Below are 21,934 nucleotides of genomic sequence, written 5' to 3' on the forward strand. Positions count from 1 at the left end.
ATCGGCAAAGTACATATACTTTCGCCGAACTTCGTAACCATTCTTCTTCCATAAATATAAAGCAGGTTGCGTGAGAACGGTCATTTATCGACGAACTTAATCGAGAGAAGGATGTTACAACATTTTGATTAAATTTTTATTTATAATATAAAGAATAATTTTTTTTTGTATTATTTACTCTTATTTAACAACTCTTATTTTACATTTAATATTACTATAAATATATTATAGATATAGTATACATATACTATTATACTTATTATTATTTAATTTATTTTTTAATTAATATTTAATAATTAATATTTATTTATTATTTAATTAATATTTATTTATATATTTATTTTTTTAAACATTTATTTCTTAATTTACTTATTCCTTTAATTATTCATGTACTTATTTATTAATTTTACTTATGTTTCATTTATTTATTGATGATTAATTTTAACATTTATTTATCATTTATATTATATTTATATTTTAATTTATCATTTATACTTTTTTTACTTTTAATTTACATTTTTATTTCCATTTATTTCTTAATTTATATTTTTATTTATTTATTTATTGATGTATAAATTCATTTTTTTTATAATGTTATATTTTAATACATAAATTTTATTTTTTGTTATGGGTCTCAATGTAGTCACCTCCTCGTTGGTGAGACCTGGTAATTGGTATCAATTTTTATATTGTATTAATTAATTAAAAATACATTTGAAAATTGTATTACAAATATTAGATTGTATTACTGAATTATATAAAAAAATTAATTTTGAAAATTGATGCCAAGTTAAGAACTACACTAATTTCTTTTTTTATATTTCAGATATATTTTATATAATCTGTAATTTCTATTTAATTTATCTAGATTTTAATAATGAATAACAAATAAATAACATAAATTATTCTAATTTCATAAAATTCATAAGCATTTTGAATTATTAAGGATTATTTTATAATTCAAAATAGTATTTTCTTAAATAAATGCTAGATAAAAAGAAAAAGAAAAATTTTTGAATGTATAATTATTTTTTTTCTATCTTATCCCGTCCTATTAACATAATTCCATTTTAAGGAAATTTGTAATGTATTAATAGAATCATTAAAACATCATTAATAGAATCATTAAAACATCATTAAAACAACAAATATTTGTTGTTGTTAAAGTTTTTTGAATCCTTCAATAAATAACGCGAAATTAGAGTCAGTATTTGTTCGTTGATAATAATTTAATAAGTTCCGTTAATAGTATTTTTTTATAAGACATAAGTGAATAGAAAGTGAATATAGATAAGATAAGAATTGAACATGAGCACCATCTCTTGCAAGCTAGAAACATCTCTTTAAAAAAATATTTTTCTAAAGGCACTAAGAGATGGCAATAATACTTCATTCTTCCTCTACCTTATCCTCTTTGGAGAAAAATCTTATCCTGTGATTCAAATACTTTTAATTTATAATTATTAACTTTTGTTATATTCCCTTTTTATGTTTTCATACTTATTTATTGTAATTAATATACAATTTTTATTTCAAGTTCAGTTAGATTTAGTTAATTGTTATGTTACTTTTTTTTATATATCTCTTCTAATTCAACAACAATTAATATTTATGTTAAATCTTTTTTTTTATGTTTTAACATTCTTTAAATTTTTTTAAATTTTAGATTAAATAATTTTTCCATGCGACAATTTTTTTGTATTCTTTTTGTATATTAAAATGTTCAATTCTTTTCTTATATCTTGCAACTTTGTTAGATTTAGTTAATTATTATGTTAAATTTCTTTTTTTATGTTTTCTCTTTTTTTTCTTTATTCAATTAACATTATTGTTGTTAAATTCTTTTTTGATATTTTAATTCTTTTAGATTTTTTTAACTTTGAGATTAAATTCTTCAACTATGCTTCAATCTTTTTTTACTTTATGGTACTTAATACTTGTGTTGCATTCTCTTCTTATGTGTTTATATATATATTTATGTATTTGCATATTTATTTATTTTTATATTATAATTATATTATATATTTATATTAAATTCTTTCACATATTGCAATAACAATTAATTAAATCTTATACTGCTGCAACATGTAAAGAAAGAATTTAACATTGTAATACATAAATAATGAATAAAACACAAAAAGAGTATATAATATAAAAATTAATTATCATAAAGTAAAAAAAATTGAAACATTGGAGAGGAATTTAACCTCAAAGTTAAAAAAAGTCTAAAAGAAATGAAATATAAAAAAAGTATTTAATGGAAATATTATTTAAATTAAAGGAAATATTTAAACAAAAACAACAACAAAAATTTTATATTTTATATTTTAGATTTCTTTTATATTTTAGATTTTTAGATTTAGATTTTTTTTTGAAATTAAATTCTTTAATTATGTTTCAGTCTTTTTTTTACTGTATTATAATTGACTTTTATATTACATTCTCTTCTTATGTATTTATATATATTTATTTATTCATTATTTATATATAAATAAAAAATACTTATATATAAATAAGAATCATTATGATGCATAAATAATAAAAAGGGAATATAATATAAGAATTAATTGTTATAAAGTAAAATAAGATTGAAAATAGGAAAAGAATTTAATCTGAAAGTTAAAAAATCTAAAAGAATTGAAGCATAAAAAAAGATTCAACAGAAATATTATCGAATATATCAAATATTAACATAAATATTTAATATATTAAATATTTATATATTAAATCAAAAAAAATATTTGAAAAGAAAAAAATAAAGTTATTTATGAAATTTACAATGTTTAATTTTTTGATTTAAATGTTTTTTCTAATTTAATTAACACTTCTGTTAAATTCTTTTTTGTTTTAGATTTTTATATTCTTAGATTAGGTTTTTTTTAACTTTAAAGTTAAATTCTTCAGCTATGTTTCAATTTTTTTTTTTACTTTATTATAGTTAACTTTTTTATGTTATATTCTCTTCTTATGTTTTTATATTTTATCATTATTTATATATATCATAATAATAAATTCTTTTATATGATATAACATAATAATTAATTAAATCTTACAATGCTGCAACATATAAGAAATATATTTTACATTATGATAATACATAAATAATGAATAAAATATAAAAAGATATTATAATATAAAAGTTAAATTATCATGAAGTAATAAAAGATAATTAAAATATTGCAGAAGAATTTAACCTCAAAGTTAAAAAAGTCTAAAAGAATTGAAATAAAAAACAAGGACAATAATAGAAATATTTAAGAAAAATATTATCTAAATCAAGAGAAACGTTTAAACAAAACTTAATTAAGCTTTTTTTTTTATATATGTTTTTTCTAATTGAAGAATTTAACTTATGTTATGCTTAACATTTATATTAAATTCTTTCTTTGATGTTTTAGATTTTTGGGTTTTTTTTAACTTTGAGAATAAAATTTTTCTCTTATGTTTCGTTTTTATTTTTTATTTTATAGTAGTTAATCTTTTGTTTGTGTTACACTCTCTTTTAATTTTTTCATTATTCATTATTTATGTACTATATTATTATTAATTTTCTTCTATATACCTATATATATATATATTTATTCTATATATATATATATATATATATATATATATATATATTTATTCTTCCAATTAAATTAATTTATGTGTGAAATTATATTTACACTCTATGTTTTTTTAGATTTATATAACTTTAATAATATTTTTCCTTTATATTTTAATTCTGTTCAGATTGTGTTCATCTTAATTTAAAATACCTTACTTGTATTTCAATCTTTCCTAATCTCTTTGAATCTTATATTATATATTTTTTCTCGTTTTTTTTCATTTATTATTAATTAATTATGTTAAATATTCTTTTGTTAATTTTTACGTTGATATTGTTTTTTTTTTTAAATATAATTTAATTCCTTAAATTTATTTATTTTAAATACAACTTCTGAGTTTTGATTATTTTAAATTCAGTTATTAAATTTATCAAATTCAACTTTATATTGTGTTCTCTTTCTATTTTTTTCACTTTTTATGAATTTATTTAAGTTTTTTGTTAAATTTCTTTTTTGTTTTTACTTTTGTTATTACTTCTATTTAAGTTTAATTAATCTTTTTATTGAATTCCTTCTTTGCATTATAAGTATTTTATTATCTTGTTAAATTAGTAATTTTATTAATAATTTTTTTTTCCCCAATAAATAGATCTTTACAGGATTCCAATGTTACAAGCAACAATAATTAATTTATATTATATTTCAATTTTTCGCGCGATTTTTGAATGAAAAAAATAAGCATTATGAACCAGCCAATCAGAACATCTCTTAATTCGAAACGCGGGACGAATCGGTGCGCATTGCAGAGCGCAACGCAATGCGCATCATATTGCGCATGTCGTCAGTCTCTAGTTGAAAATTGTGTGGAGTGGACGTGTCGTCGCCGAATTCGGATTATTCGGTAAGTTATTTTACTTTTATTATTACCAAATTTATCAATCATTGCTAATTTAAGTTTTTAAATAATCCATTCAATATAGTGAAAACGAAATTAATTAGTTTTTTGCTTATCTTTGTGTCTTTTCCATCCATTGTTCATTTAGAGTCTATTGCGTCATTAGCGTCTCGTATCGAAATATTTCGAGACAGAATTTGAAATCATATATTGGTTTTTAAATATAATTTTAATCGTATACGTTTATTTTACAATTTCTTGACCTTTATTTTTTATCATTTCAATCATATTATAATAAAAGAACATTTTTACGGTTTATTACGTATTCATTTCGTAAAATCGAAGTATTATTCTAATATCGCATATCTTTTCGAATGTATATATATTGTGTATAACGTCTTCCCTCGTGTATGTTATTGTTTACTTTTTTTGGTCTATCGCTTATAATTTGCTCGAGGCGAGAAACATTTCTTATGATATTTCACTTCCGAGAAATTGGATTTGTGTTCAAAACATGTTTCGACTTGTCGAATTGTCGAGCGTATCCCCTCTCCATCTTGTTATTCGATGCGCGAAATGGAAGCGCAAAGTAACATTGTTCGTCGATTCTTCGTGACAATTAGACGTTTGAAATTTTCTCGAGACATCTGTTCTATTTATTGCATAGTATTTTAATATTATTTTTTTTTATACTACTTTTGTTATTATTCGTGCGTTAATTAATACGTCTTTATTCAATGTTTTATTACAATTGATAGTTTTTTGACAACTAAATAATTTTGAGTTCCTCGTTTATCATATAATTGGAGTGTCGAATTACAAGATGGCTTATATCGTGAGTTCTTACTTGATTTGATTGTTTTGATACTTTAATATAATCTAATTTCGTACATATTATTCATTTATTTAGAAGTTTTGATTTTTCTCTGCGCAGATTTAATCGAGGGGGAAAAAGGCGAGAAAGAGGCGGGAAAAAGGCGGGAAAAATTCCAATATGGACGCCATGTCTTTTTTGGTGACTTTCTTTGGTGGTAAAACTTTATTTTATTTCGTATGTATAAATTTTATTCTGTTTTATTGAATTATTAGTTTAGATTGTTGTTAAGCAATTCATAATAAAATTATTAATTCTAATTAAAGGAAAGGGAAAAAATTAAAAATTTATGAAAAATTTAACGATTTATCATTGGAAATTAAATTTTAAAATCTGATAACGAACATTTTATTAAATTTCAGATATTAATAAATAATTGATAATATTTTTATACATAATTTATGATCAGTTAAAATAAAAAGGGAATATTTTCAGAACAAATGCTCGATAAGAAGAAGAAAATGTCAAAAAGATATTACTTTTTCTTCTATCATTCCCCACCCCTCTACTAATTTAATGTTAATTTCAGAAAATATTTGTGACCACGCGCAATGTGGTTAGTAGAATCAGTGTTTGCTTCGTCATAGTATTTTGAATATTTTTTAGAGCACAGCAGCTCTGATTAAATTTAATTAGAATAATGAAACGCGAAGGTAGAATCAGTGTTTGTTCGCCGATTATAATATATACGGACGCGTTATTAGTTTCTTATTTTATTTTTTTTTTTTTTTATTCTCAATATTCGTTTTCGGTACAGAGTAGAATCAGTGCTCCTCTCAAGAGAATAGGGCGATCATCCACCACGCGAAGAGGTAAGAAAAATCATTAGATTCTCATTTTTTAGATTTTAATCTTTTATATTAGAATTTCATACTTTTATTTATATTAAAATTTATTAGAAACTTAATTTTTTTTTTATTAATGTTTAAAGTTAAATATAGTTTTATTTTTTATTACTAATCCAAATTTTAAATAAAGAATATTATATTTTCAAGAAAAAAATTACAATACAATATTTCTCATTTTATTTCACAGATGCTGATGCTGATGATCTTTATGAAGATTTTATTTGTGACCACGCGCAATGTGGTTAGTAGAATCAGTGTTTGCTTCGTCATAGTATTTTGAATATTTTTTAGAGCACAACAGCTCTGATTAAATTTAATTAGAATAATGAAACGCGAAGGTAGAATCAGTGTTTGTTCGCCGATTATAATTTATACGGACGCGTTATTAGTTTCTTATTTTTATTTTTTTCTTTTTACAAATATTCGTTTTCGGTACAGGGTAGAGTCAGTGCTTCTCTCAAGAGAATAAGGCGATCATCCATCACGCGAAGAGGTAATTATGCTTTTTTATATATCTAAATTTTTATTATTCTAAATAGAATACTTTTAGAATACTTTAGTTAACTAGTAATTTCAATATTAAATTAGTTAAAGTAATTTCAATATTATTATTACATATTGCGCATTTAATAGTTTCCTATTTCAATTTTTTCAAGTAATTACAACCGTTTTTAATTATGATGTCATTTTTCATAGATTTCTCCCATTCTTCTACCTGATGACTTCTGGGCTACAGTAACAGTGAAGGCGTTCGTCGCATCAGATGGTGAGTCGCATGCTTTTTGGTTCCTCCGGTCATTCAACCATGTCGTAGGATGAAAGATCCGAATCGACACGAGTGATTGGTTGTATACGTAGAATTTTGCACGAGCACAATGACCGCGGGTATTTATTTATAATAATTACCCGCGAGTAGTAACAATTATTTCTTTTGTGTTTTATTTATTAGTTCAGGCTAGGTCTTCTTGCGCTTTGCGTTTTTGATTAATATAAAATGTTTAGTAATTTTAATAATGCCAAAACATATAAGAATTATTATTATATAATTATCAGTGTAATACAATAATTAGTTTGAATTTTTATAATTCAAAATCCTTGAGAGTAACATTTTAAGTTATTTGGTCATTTTGATTATTGTGATTGTCATATAATAATTTTATATAACTTGAATATGATTTACAACATTGGTAGATAGTAAATTTTTCAAATTTTATTCGTACAAATATGGATTAAATTTTGTGCAAGAAGACATTTCGCGACAGGCAGATTTTAGAATCAGAGCAATAAATTTTGAATATTATTCTTGTGAGTTTGAAAATATGCTCTGATAAAGGAATCGCCTGAGAGTATTTCTATCAATATTTATATTAAATTGCAATGAATTTTAATTCCTTTTTAATCAATTCAATAATAAAAATTTAATGCTAAAATTTCAATAATTTGTTCAATAATTAATGAAATAAAATATAAAATAGAGTCACAAATAATTTGAAATATAATAAGAATTTGAAATATATAATATAAATTATATAATTTGAAATATATAATGCAAAGTGAAAGAATATTAGCCCGTTAGATACAAAATGAATATATTAATATCTTTTTAGCTCAGGATTTTCAGATTTAACCCTTTCCATGTTCATTGTCAGGATCTCACTCACGTGCCCAGGTGCTACTTGAGTGAGGGAGAGGCAATGGATATGATGACTTTAGTTTATAAGCTAATCCAAATTTTTTAGCGACTGGCGATGCGTTAGTGTATCGTGCACGACGTACTTTCCACATTGTGTGTGTATGGTTAGGCTGTGGAATTGCGTCGTTTTATTTATCATATTATTTCATTCAATCAGAATTTACAATCATATTCGCAATATTTAATTAATAACTAATAACTAATAAATAATTAAAATGTATGATTATTAATTTTTAATCTAAAATTACAATAATGATACAATTTTGGTTCACATTAATGGTATGGACATTTAGTCTGATGACTAATATTTTAGAAAACATTACACATTCATCAATTTTCGCAATTAAAATGTAGATACACGCGTTTTTGTCGCGTTTCACGCAATGGTCACTAGCTATCGTCAGTCGATTTCAGGAAAATGGTACGTAAAGTTAGAGTGTGGGAGTAGTGTGCCAAGCTCGGGTGTCGGAGGCGTCCCGGGACGTTTTCCCTAGTGTAGGCTTTTGCGCCCGAGTGTTATGCGTGAGAATCGTGGAATGAATGTGTTGGTATGCCTGTTTTGCCATATTTTTTAAATATAGGGTTAGGTAGGATAGGTAGTATACTTCTGGTGTGTCTGTTAATTATAAGTAGGTAGGGCCGGGCAGGTTGTCACAGTCTCTGATCGGGTAGGCGCGTTTTCGCGTGACAATCTGTTTCAGGAAATAAAATTTGAGAAATCGAGGGCGAAGCTGAAACGAATGGATGACAGTGCCATTCGTCTCTGGCTTTGCTCGTCGATTTTTCGAATTTCGCGGTCGCGGTCCTGATTTGCTTTCGAAACGAACGTTGCGCTCGAGATTCTGTGCATGTACGGAGAACGATCATTGCGATTGTTGGTCGTCCATGTGCACTTAGCTTCCGCGATTTAGTCCTTTTTTTTTTCTTTTTTTCTTTGATTTGCGATTAGCGAATCTCGAGCCTAGATTTAAGTTTCAGCGGGCATTGCGCCCGAAGGAGGAAGACCGAAGAGGCCTCGACAAACTGTCACGAAGAGGGGCTGCAACGAATGGTTTCTCATCTTTTGGATCTTGTCTGGATCCAAAGAATGGGAAGTCATTGTTACTACTTTGTCATTGTGCTCGTTTTAGTAATACGTAGTATATGTTGTTGTATCGTCTTGGCCAATTTGCATGCTGGCCCATCGTTCATCCAGTCATCATGGGCAAATCGCGATTTTGCTTTAGTGTTGCGATTAATTAATAACGGGTTGAATTAGAGTTGCGATAAAATGATAATCGCGTTTGTTATTAGTGTTGCGTTAAAAAGAATATCGCGATTGCTTTTAATTATTTTCATTATGAATTAGTCTATTTTTTTATTATTTTTTTTTTCTTTTAATATAAATTTGATTTTATTCTATAATGTAATTACGATTTATGATATCTAAAAAGTAACTTTTTAAATTTATAAAATAATAGTAAATTAAATTTTATATTAAATTCATTTGAAGAATTAGTGTTGCGTTGATGAAATATCGCGTTTTTTATAGTAGTGTTGCGTTCATTTACCTAAATTGCCCATATTTCTTCCACTTGGATTGTGGAAGTACGTTCCAGTTCCTGAATCACCTACTACAGCCAAAAAGGTTGTACAAAGGGTGGTTGTACGACAGCAGTCTCTGATTATGGCTGCAATCTTCCGCTATTAGTGTTGCGACTATAATAAAATATGAGTGCATAAATTAATTTATTAGAGTTTCGTATATATGTTTTCGCGAATCTTTTATCTTTTTTTTTTTTATTTTTTTTTCTCTTTTGTCGACGAAGAAATGCATTGAAAGTATATATAATGAAGCACTCTTCGCGTTTTCTTTTGAGATTTTAGCATATTAGTGTTGCGAAATAAGAAAATTCCACTCACGGTTTGTTCGGGTTCACATTGAGTGGAAAATTATTTTGGTAACCCTTCTGGTTACCTTTCCGTCGTTTTTCTTTTTTCAGCGCCCCCTTATTAAGAGCATTTGTTTATTGTTAAAAAATTTTTTTACTTTTTTATCGATGAATATCTTTCATTTAAAATCATGAATTGCTTAACAACATTTTGATAATTTGTTTTTTTTTTCTTTTTTTTTTTATTTAATATTTCTTTTTATTTCTAGATGTAAATTATTTTTCAATTACTAATTCAATAATTAAGTTTGTTACAGGTACGAATTGAAGAAAATAAACAAGAAAAAATTGATACGAAATTATGTGGGATCCTCATTTCCTAGTAATTAATTATCTTTTATTGTTGTTATTGTTGTTATTTCATTAATTCTGTTCTATTATCTGTTTCAGGAATTTTCTTCAGCTTTCAATAGCGTGGATTACTTCATCATCAGATAAATATTCGAATTCGTTTTATATTAGGTAGATGAGATTGTAGGAAACATTTAGCTTTTCGATAGGATTTATAAACGATGTTCTGTTCTTCTTCTTCTTATTATTAAAAAAAGCAGCCTCGCTTTTCCCACTCTGATTCGTTTTCCAAACAAATATTTCCTATTTTTCAAGGCAATATGGTCATTTTGCCATCCTTAATTCCTCAGTTTCCTCGCTATTAACAAGTACTTGATACTTGATAGCTACGTGACTTTGTTCACTAGCCATCATTAGTATGTACTGATCTCCTCTTGTGATTTTATGTCATATCATAAATTTTTTGAAAATTGTGTGTCTTCGATGAGTGAATGTGTTGATACGAAGAGAATTTGGTAGATGTTCAATAGGCAGAGTTAGACAACAAAATGTGTGTTTAAATGCTTATATGGATAAGAAATACGAAAAAGAACTTTTAAAATAATTGAAATGTTAATGTTATATTTTTTGTTTAAATTTATTTCTTAAATTGTTTATTAAATTTGTTTCAGGATTTCTTGTTACAGGAACAGAAGATTGTAGGATATCGATTAAAGAAAACGTATTTAGAATTAAGTGCATGCATAATCAAGTATTAAATAATGTAGTAATGTATTATAGAAAAGTAGAGAAGTAGATAAATAGATGGGTAAAATGGTGTAACGCTTTTTGGGATGCTTATTTTGCTTATTTTTTTTCTTTTTTTTTGCACACGCTTTTTACTATCAATCATTCTTCATTTTCATACTGATGGAAATGTAAAATATTGATAGAAAGTCTTTTAACTGTAATTTTATCTTCAGGTTTAGTCTTCCGCGTCGGTTTTCTTTAGAATTCCTTTTGCTGTTTGTTTTGCACAACGATCGAAGGATTTGAACGTTTTGCAAACTTATATCAAAAGGAAAATTTATTTATTAATTGATTTTAAATAAATTTTTGCGTAAAGGAGGGTGGATGGGATCGTGGATAGGGTGGGTCTCCAATTCGCAGCAACCTCCACGTGGTGAGACCTGGAAAATCATTATTATTTACTATATTATTCATAATCGTATTCTTGATACAATTATAAATTTTATAGCAAATAAAATGAGCTAATTGGCTGCGCACGCGATTTCAATAATTATTTTATAGTGATTAAGATTTATTAAATTAACAACGACCAAAAGTTTGAACGTTTTGCAAACATACATCGAAAGAAGAATTTATTTGTGAATAAAATAATTTGAAAATTATAAAGTGTAAGATTTTTTTTTCTTTGTTTTTTAATTTTAATTTTTAATTATAATATATTTATAATGTATAGTAAAAATATTAATTTATTTAATACTTTTACTATGATATATTAATATAAATTGAATCCCTCCTGAAAGAATGAATTAAAGTAATTGTTCGTTATTAAAGATTTTTATTTGTGTAAGAATTAGTAATAATAATTTTTTTTGTGTTTTCTAGTGATATTTTTTTCATGAAGTAATAATTAGGTAATAAAATGTAGATGATCCCATTCAATTTGATTGATCCTGATATGCATGCAATCTTTTATTAAAGGAAAAGAAAAAAGATGTTAGAATAAAACAGAGGAAAGGGAGAAATTGGAAAGCAGAAAAAGAGAGCGAGTCGAAAAAAAAAATGGAAGGGACGAAAAAAGAAGCGATGACTCACGAAGAAGTGAAAGGTTGGTTGGTTGTTTGTATTGTAACATACGTCTGTTTCTCTTCGTGTTTGAATGTATGGTCTTTATTGAAATCGAAAGGCATCCCTCTCCTCTGCGAATTCTGAATCTGAAGCGATGGATCTCTCAGGATTCGTCGATATCAACCGATTTTCGTTCGTTAGTTTGGGTCTGTCGGCCGATCGATTCGTATATCGTGTTGTAAACAGTGTGATCGTACGAATAATGTGTTTTCTTTTCTCGAATTAATGAAAATATTAATTAACTCAATATCAAATATCGATTAATTGATTAGAATTTTGTACTGTTTTAGAAGTTGAGGAATTGTCATTTTTTTTTTCGAGAAAAGTTTTCTATAAAGTGTTGTTAATAAAGAAATTTGTATCATGGATATTTGGCAAGAAGAATAAACAAGTTTATGTGGAAGAATATTTGATTCGTTAATTTTCTCCGAAATATTAAGAGTTCGATGAAGAAATTTGAAGTGAATATTTTTTGCTTACAATTAAAATGAAATTTTTGTGAATTGTTATAGTGATATTAGTTTCTTTCTCTTTTTTTTTTTGATGATCGAAGGAATTATTTGTTAATTGTAATAGAAGTTTTGAGGAAGATTAAAAAAAAAAATGGAAAATGAAGTTAACTGTATGGAAAAAGACTGTTTGGTTGAAAGAAGAAGAGCGACTACGTTGGAAGAATGTTCTCATATAATTGGGGTGAATGGCGTGGCTCGTTACAACAAAGAAGCGTTTAAACAACTTTTACAAGATTCGGTGAATATTTTTGTTTTCAATAATCAAATTAATTAAAGAGAGATATACTTGTTGAAATTTTTATTTTTGTCATTTATGTAAATTAATAAATAAATATTATTTAAATTAGGGAGGAAAGAAATTAATCTTTTTGTTTAAAATTATTATTTATTTGCATAGATTCGTTAAAAATTCATTAAAATATTGGAATATTTTTATTAAAATTTTGCTTTTTTTCTCTTTATTTTATTTTTCTGTTTATATTTTATTTTTGTTTCAATATTTTTATAATGTAAATTAATAAAGCGCGATTATATAATTCTTCTAAGGTTGTCACTATTGAAAATATATGAAGAAATTTCATTTTAATTCCGTTTCCAATGAATGAAATATCTTATTCTATATAAATCTGTATTAAAAAGGTCAAGGCCAAAGCAGTGTTCCTTTCTTTTTTCACTCGAGATATTTGTATACAATATTTATATTCATTCGTATATACGAATATAATGAACGTTACATTATATTCGTATCAGAATATGAATATTATAATTGCAGATATTTGTATTTAAAAAAAATATACAAATATTGAAAATTCAAAAACAATTTTTACTCACGAATATATTTCTGCTTAATATATTCGAATGTATCTGAAAATATTTTGTAAATAATCGCGATGCACGGACATTTTTCATTTAAACAAATAGAAATCTGAAAAAAATTAAAAATAGCCAATAATCAATAATTTGATCCAAAAAGAAATTCATAGAACAAGTCAATGAAAACAGTACACGGCGAGAAAATGATGGGAATCAAGACAAAAGGGAATCATCGTGTTTTCATTAAAAGCTAATAACATGTTATCGAGGAGAGGAATGATATAATATCTCGAAGGATACATTATTGTTCGAGGAAGAAGAATACCCCGAGGAGAGTGACGACAGGATCGAAAGGAAACTGCAAGATCCATTGAGATCGAGTAGAGATCTCGATCAAGGTGGCCGATTGCCCTCGGCCAATCATTGCCTTCGCGCCTCCAGCATGTTCGACGCTCGTTATTTCGTCGTACTTGTGATTGATTAACTTCTTTTCGATGATAATTCGTTTCTTTTGAAGTCAGAAATGAGACAAGAGATCGTTTAATGCGTTGCTAATTCTCAATCACTGAAAAGATATTTCGTACTACTAATAATAGAATTATTAGTGGTGATTATTATTGTTAACATTTATGGATATCTAAATTTTGAATACTCGGAATATTATTAATATTAAATCATTTAATTTTTTGATCGAAATATTATTATTACAAATTTTTATTATTTGGAATTTTGGGTTATTTAGGTTCAAATATTACTCATATTTAAATTGATGTTCGAATTTTGAGTATTTAAAATTTAGATTTTAAGATATTTTGGTCCTTTTTTAAATAAATTATCGATTTTAGTGTTTTTTTTCTAATCGTAGAATGAAATAAATTTCAGACGTTGATGGAAAAGTTATTCTCGTTATTCGATCGAAATGGAGACAAAATATTGACGCAAGATGAATGGATCGAATTTTTAAAGGGAAGATTGAAGTAAGAATTAATTAATACCTTATGATTATTTTAAAAATTTATAAATAAAATAATTATGTTAAAATAAATTATTTTATTTTAATAGAAATGAAAAATCAAATGATCTCATCATTCAATTCGAGAATGTTGCATATTCCATATGCTGTGATAATCCAGTAACTTTTGAGAAATTTCAACAAATATTTTCTACCAAAGAGGTAACTCGATATATTAATTATATTTTTTCTTTTTTTAAAAATTATAAAAGATTCATCAATGTTCATTTCGAATAGAATACAATCATATACAATTATTATTACAATTTTTATATTTAATCATTCGTTTCTATGTTGCAGATTATAGATAAATTATTTCGACGAATCGATGAAGAAAATTTGGGATACATCACGTCCTTTCAAATCATGGAATTCCTTTCGAACATCAGCGATACAAGGTGATTTTGACATTGCAATTTTAACTAATAACGATTTTATTAATTTATTTTTATCTATAAATGATTATTTTGCGATTTTTTCAATTTTTAAAAAGAACGATATAAGGAACGAATAATTACAAAATAGACTTCTAATTTATGAAGAAAATTCCATTTATTTTCCATTGTATTTTGTTTTTATTTTCGAAAGTTTTCATCTTTCATGTTTCTCAAATTTATATTTAAAATCACATGTTGTTTTAAATGTCAAAAAATTAAATATTAAAAAGTCTCATTAATATTCAGAATATTAACATATATAACGTATAAATCATTGTCGTAGAAAAATGGTTGTATTGAATATTCTTGATTTCTTGATTATATAATTTCTTGATTTCTAGATACTTGTTAAGTTCATCATTACAATCATTACATCTTCTAAGTAATGTAATATCTGTAAATAATAATTATCTAAGTAGCTAGAATTAAATTAAGTAGAAAATAAAAATAAAGCGTAAGATCTATATAATGTTGAGGATGTCTTATTCTCGAAAAATTGTCATCAAGTTCTCGATGATAGCTTAGGATCTTCTTCGAAGTCAAAAAAGATACTTTGAATCCTTTAAATGGCGCTAGGCTGATTGTTAATTATTCATTATGTTCTATTATTTTTTTTCGTAGATATTTCTATCTTTATTTTTCAATGGCGTATTATTTATTCTTGTTAATTAAAGAATCTACATTTCGAATTATTTCTCTATTTTTGGATATCACTTAATTCATTTTCGTGATATTTTCCGATATTGCAATATTGTTTACTTTGTCAATTGCAAAAATGAAGAATTTTAAATCGTGTTTCTTTACGATTCTTAATTTTTAGGATTTTTTTCAAGCTTTGAACTTTTTGCCATTTTATTAAAAAAAATCCAAACTTAATAATAATAATGCTATTCTATAAATCTAACTCGTATATGCTTCACGTCTGATTAGAACGTAGCTATACTACTTATATTTCATATCAAGGCTACGTCTACACTTTTTTAATTCTAGCTACTTGGATAATAATATTGCTTGTGTTTATTTTATTCTTCATTTATGCAAATGTAGAAGATGCAAATGTAGAAGAATATTCTTGTAGAATGAATTAATAATTCTTTTTTTTTTTTTTTAATAAAATTTATAAGATATCTGATAAATATTCATTAACCTTTCGTAAAATTTCAAAGGCCGCTCGCTGGATTCGACAAACGAAGTCTGGAATGGCTGGAAAAGATCTTCAAACAGACGGTGGGCAACGAGAAGGAAATTAGGCGCGAAGAATTCAACAAAATCGTCACTTCGAAGAACGTAGGCAGAAGGCATAAGTATTTTTCATTTTCGAATTTGCAATATCCTAATTTTTATTTCTTCCTTTCAATTTTGAATCAAACTTTTTGAATGAATGTTATCTTTAAAGTATCCTAAAATTTTAATAAAAAGAAAAATATTACTTCTTCAGCCATTCTTCACCGACAGAGTGTTCCAAATTTTCGACAAGGATAATTCTGGAACTATATCTCTCCAGGAGTTCGTCGATGCTATGCATCAGTTTGCAGGGAAAAGTCCTGACGACAAGATAAAATTCCTGTTCAAGGTTTACGACATCGATGGTACGAAAATAACATTTGATTGTTTTTTTATTATTATCCCAATTAAAAATTTATTCAAAATGTATTTATTTTATATACGTGAAAAGGCGATGGATTGATACAACTTCGGGAGTTGGAACACGTGATGAGAGCTTGTTTGGAGGAAAATGGAATACGATTTAGCGAGGAACAAATCGAGGAATTAACCATGGCTTTGTTCGATGATGCTGATCAGTCTAATCGAGGCGCCATCACTTTCGAAGCTTTGAAGAAACAATTGGAGAAACACGAAGGACTTTTAGAGAATCTTTCAATTAGGTGAATAATATTTTATCGTTACGCTCTCACGTTATTAATCAAAAAATATTTATTTATTCGTTTAATTTAGTATCGATCGATGGCTAGTACCACCAAAACCAGAATCGAAGAGGAAATCACGCTTGCAATTGCTCGCTTCGTTGCGTCCTTATCAATTGACGAAGCCATACATGAAGAACAATTACGTTTACATCGTTTTTATCTCGATCTTTATCCTGATCAATGTGTCTTTATTCGTGTCGAGACTCTACGAGTACAGAAAGTCCAATGGTTATGTTATGCTTGCTCGTGCCTGTGGTAAAGATCATTTTATACAAGTTGAATTAAATTTATGTAAAAATTTTATATATAAATTAAAGAGATTGCGTTGCATGCAATTCCAAGCTAGCAAATATTATAGCAAATGTAATATTGATGAAGATGTATAATCAGAAGAAGATTACGTTGCATGCAATTCCAAGTTAGCAAATATTATAGCAAATGTAATATTGAAGATGTATAATCAGAAGAAGATATATTTTTAACACAGGGCAGTGCTTGAATTTCAACTGCAGCTTCATCCTGGTTCTTATGTTGCGCCAGTGCATCACCTTTCTACGAACTCACGGTTTCAATTCTGTATTGCCATTGGATCAACATATTTATCTGCACAAAGTGACTGGAGGTTTAATCTGTGTCTTCAGCATAGCTCACACGTTGATGCATCTTCTTAATTTTGGTACGATGCATACCAGATAAAGATTTCTCTTTTCTTTTCAAAATCTTTCTCAAGATTTCAATATTTTCCAGGTACTATTGTTATCTACGACGAAATTCTTAATCACAATAATTATACGTTATCCGAGTGGTTATTGACCAGTCGACCTGCTCTGTTTGGTCTCGTAAGAGGCTATGCAAACCCAACTGGATTCATTCTTGTCATCCTTTTTCTCATAATAATGATATGTTCGATGCCGTTTGTTCGACGTGGTGGATGTTTCGAGGTTATAAGTAATTTTTAATTTTTAATTGTCGCCAATTGCAATTAACTATTATATCAAGAAATACGTACACTTTGACAATTTGCATGTTAAATTTAATCTTCTGTTTATCAATGTCTTATAATATTTTAGAATCTTATTATCTTTGTATCTTTGTAAGATTATATCTTGTTATTTTTACTTTCAATTTTCTTAATTCTCTAATTTATCAATATTTTACAGATATTTTACTGGTCACATTTGTTGTACATACCATACTGGATATTAGTCATACTACATGCACCGAATTTTTGGAAATGGTTTATAGGGCCAGGCTTAATATATTTGTTGGAAAGAATACGTAGAATTGCCTGGTCTCGTTCACAATTAGGAAAAACGTACATAAGCTCAGGTCTTCTTCTACCGTCGAAAGTCACGCATTTGGTTATCAAGAGGCCTCCACATTTTGTTTTTCATCCCGGTGATTACGTCTTCGTGAATATTCCTGTCATAGCTCGTTACGAATGGCATCCATTCACTATTAGCAGCGCTCCAGAACAAGAAGGTTCAAATAATTAATTTATTAATGTTAATAATAAGCTCACAATTAAAATTACACGAGACGAAAAAAAGACAATTTTTTATTTTCAGAAAGTTTCAAGCTAGAGTAAAATTTCAAACGTTTTTTTTATTTTATTTTATTTTAATAGATTATATATGGCTTCACATTAGAGCAGTGGGCGAATGGACCAATAGTCTTTACTCATACTTTGAAAAGGAGCAGATGAAACTTCAAAGGGATAATATATTTCCAATTGAAAATCGCAATAATCCAAACGTTTCTGAATCAGTGTGAGTTTCGTATACGAGAATGTAATAATTAATTCACTTTAATTAATTTGCAGAATATTAATTTACGAAATAAAAGTATAATTTGCTGTCATATGAATAAAATTAAACGGACGTAGAATTTTAATTCAAATGATATTTTATTCAATATTTATAGTGGATGAAAAAAAAACTGAATAATTTTTTTTTCTTAATTTCAGATCCATGAATGGAAAATTTCTTTCACCCATTCCAAGAGGGAATCGTCGTAGTTTTGATAATTCTGTGTTTGTTTCTGATGATGAAAAAATAACACAATCGCCTCAGTCTGTAATTGGTAATTTATTCAAATTTATTCAAAATTATTTGAGTTCCAAAATTTTTAAGTTTCTTCACTTTTTAAATTATTATTAAATTATTCTATCTTTTATAGCATCTTATATTTGATTCCCTGATAAATTTCTGTATATGTACAGGTATAACGGATGTTAAAAAAATGTCAAATAATCGGAAGCTTCATTCATTGCTCGTTAGCAAGATGCCTTTGGAGAAATCTGTCTCTGTACCTGACATGCTACCAGGGAAAAAGAAAAATGATCGATTAATTGCGTAATTTAATTATAAATTATCTATAATTTCATACATACTGTATTATATTTGTTTTAGAATGTAACACTATTTTTCTAATTATTAGAATAATTTTATAACATTCCATTGTATATTTGCTCGACAGACTTCGTGATTATACAAGATCAGAATCAGAGAGAAATTTCAACGAACGTCAGATACGCGATGCACGTTTGAAATCCTTAAACGAGGTCTATTCAAGTCCTCAGAATAAAGGATTGGCGCAAAGTTTTCGATACATGAGGAATAAACCCACTATAATTGCTTTCAAGACTCCAAGTATGGAAAATTATGAATTGGAATCGAACGACAAAAATAGTAAGCTTAAAGAATTTACAAATTCTTAAAAATAAAAATGTGAAACATTTGTCTACATAATTAATCGAATTTTGTTTTTGATTAAACAGCAACACAAGGATACAGAAGAAAACAGTCCAATAATTTAAGCACGATCCAATCGGCAGCAGAGGAGGGTAGATTGCAAATGAAATTCGAAGAAAATTCAAAAAAGAACCATAACGATATTGAGTTTGACTCAATTTCTCATTCATTGAACTATACTGTTGGAAAACCATTGGAGGTGGTGTTTAAATAAATGCTAAATTTTTATTTTGAAATCACAATATTCTCTTGATAAATGATCATTTTTTCTATTTAATTATTTAAAAATATTTTTAATTAATAATCTAATTAATAAAAAATAATATTTAAATTAATAGACAATTTATTTAGATTTTCTTGGATGGACCATACGGAGCTCCTTCAAGTCACATATTCCAAGCTCAACACGCAGTTTTAATTGCAACTGGAATCGGAGTCACACCTTTTGCTTCCATATTACAGTCTATCATGCATCGTTATTGGAAAGCTAGGCATACTTGTCCAAAATGCAAATTCTCGTGGGCTAGTGAAATTCCTCCTACTGTGATGCATCTTCGAAAGGCATATATACATATAAATTTTTATTTAATAATAAATCGTTTAATTTTATGCATAGAAAGAGATATTTTGTTTGCTATTAGAAAAATGAAATGTTTATTTAAAATTTCAATTCTTCATTTAATATATTTGTTCATTATATGTATCAATAAAATTTTTATGTAATACAAATACATAATATATTAATAATATTAATATATATAAAATAATTAATAATTAATATATAAGTACAATATTTATATATTTAACATTTGTTTTCAGGTTGATTTCTTTTGGATTAACAGAGATCAACAATCCTTCGAATGGTTTGTAAATTTATTATCTCAATTGGAAATGGAACAAGCAGAATTAGGTGACGCCATGGAACGTTTTCTTGAGATGCATATGTATATTACCAGTGCTTTACAAAAAAGTGACATGAAAGCTGTAACTTTGCAATTGGCTATGGATTTGGTTCATCAAATGGTACAAATAATAAATTTCATTTTTTATTTCTTCTATGAAAAAAATTTTTCTTCAAGATTTTATGACTCAGAAATAATAATAAATAAAATGATGATCTTGCAATGAAGAATTGTATTATTCCATGAGGATAATCTTTCAGGAGAAACGGGATCTTATAACAGGTTTGAAGACACGGACGAATGCTGGCCGACCAAATTGGGATAAGGTATTCAAACATCTTCAGGATCAGAAAAAAGGCAAAGTAACGATCTTTTATTGTGGTCCACCACAATTGGCAAGAATTTTACGTTACAAGTGTGATCAGTTTGGATTCAATTTCAGAAAGGAATCATTTTAAATTTCCTCAGGAAAGGAACTATATCACTATGATATTTTATTATACCGTATTGTTGCGAGATATTCTTATAAAATTCATCCATTATCGTTTTTTTAAGAATAATGATACGTATCTTAATTTTGTATTGTATAATCAATGATATTTAATTTTGTTTTATATAAAATGAGGATTTTTTTTTTTTTTTAATATTACACCAATACTTCATTTCATGTTGTTCAAGATTCTAGCAGTTTCGTGCATCAACCAAATTGTCATTAATATCAGCAGAAAATTTATCTGTCGTTCCGTCATTACCAGAAAATTTAACAAAATGGCATTTGACATTTGAATGAAACAAAATAACGATCGTCAAATTATTTCCCCAAATTTATAGTTACCTTAAATATTTTAATAACTTCAAATATATAAGAATTTCGTACAGTATTTGCATAAGGTACGTTTTATATAGCGTATATTTTGAATATTTTAATTTTATAGCATTAAATCTTCTTTAAAGTGCCGCGAATGAAATATACGTAGACAAAGACGAATAATGAGACAAATAGTGAGAGAAGGATACGAATAGGATAAAAATTGTGAAATCAGCGCCATCTCCAGAGTGTTGCAAATGAAACATAAAAAGATAAAGAGAGAAAATAATGAGAGAAAGATAGAAATAGAATAAAAATTGACAATCAGCACCATCTCTTGAGTAATAGAAATACGAATTCAAAAGCAAGATAAGATTTGAAATTTAGCGCCATTTCTTACATATTTTTTTTTTATTTTTGTTTTTAGCAAAAACTGTTTTCGATGGTAAAAATTAAATAGTTTTAAGATTTAAAGCATTTTATTAATTTTTTTTGTAAATCGACGCATAAAGAATCTACAAAAATTTATTTATTTATTTATTTTTTTTAAAGTTTAATTCATTAGTTAACACAGATTAATATTCTTTATAAAAAACATTCTATTATATTATATTATATTATATTATATTATATTCATTCTATTTTATTATAACAATTTCTATTAAAAAAAAAAACTATTTTTTGCAGCCACTCAAAGGAAAAATAAAAAGAATCATCACGTTTGGTTACAATTATTTATTTTCAATTGTCCTCTTCGGCTCCAATACATGAGATATTTGATATATAATGGATTTAGTAATGTTCAATAAATACGAAGTACGAAACCTATCTACGC

The 21,934-nt window shown here is 26.3% G+C and overlaps 1 protein-coding gene across 3 annotated transcripts; it reads left to right on the forward strand.

Annotated features, from left to right (window-relative positions):
• Positions 1–11,648: 11,648 nt before the first annotated feature.
• On the forward strand, positions 11,649–21,541 carry LOC408451 (NADPH oxidase 5). 3 transcript variants are annotated; one of them, XM_016916051.2, is made up of 19 exons: positions 11,649–11,914; positions 14,142–14,236; positions 14,322–14,433; positions 14,572–14,669; positions 15,875–15,995; positions 16,147–16,297; positions 16,384–16,594; positions 16,665–16,891; positions 17,124–17,312; positions 17,384–17,577; positions 17,797–18,118; positions 18,264–18,405; positions 18,603–18,718; positions 18,858–18,990; positions 19,115–19,326; positions 19,416–19,588; positions 19,741–19,950; positions 20,209–20,412; positions 20,552–21,541. In XM_016916051.2, exons 2-19 carry the CDS (start codon positions 14,148–14,150, stop codon positions 20,747–20,749), a joined length of 3,102 nt encoding a protein of 1,033 aa, XP_016771540.2. In that variant the 5' UTR covers positions 11,649–11,914; positions 14,142–14,147; the 3' UTR covers positions 20,750–21,541. The 3 variants fall into 3 exon arrangements, with proteins under 3 accessions (XP_016771540.2, XP_016771539.2, XP_026300907.1); XM_016916050.2 differs by lacking the exon at positions 11,649–11,914 and adding an exon at positions 11,945–12,684; XM_026445122.1 differs by lacking the exon at positions 11,649–11,914 and adding an exon at positions 13,420–13,866.
• The last annotated feature ends 393 nt before the right edge of the window (positions 21,542–21,934 follow it).

Source organism: Apis mellifera, linkage group LG14, assembly GCF_003254395.2.
Source record: "Apis mellifera strain DH4 linkage group LG14, Amel_HAv3.1, whole genome shotgun sequence".
Classification (NCBI taxonomy): Eukaryota; Metazoa; Arthropoda; class Insecta; order Hymenoptera; family Apidae; genus Apis; species Apis mellifera.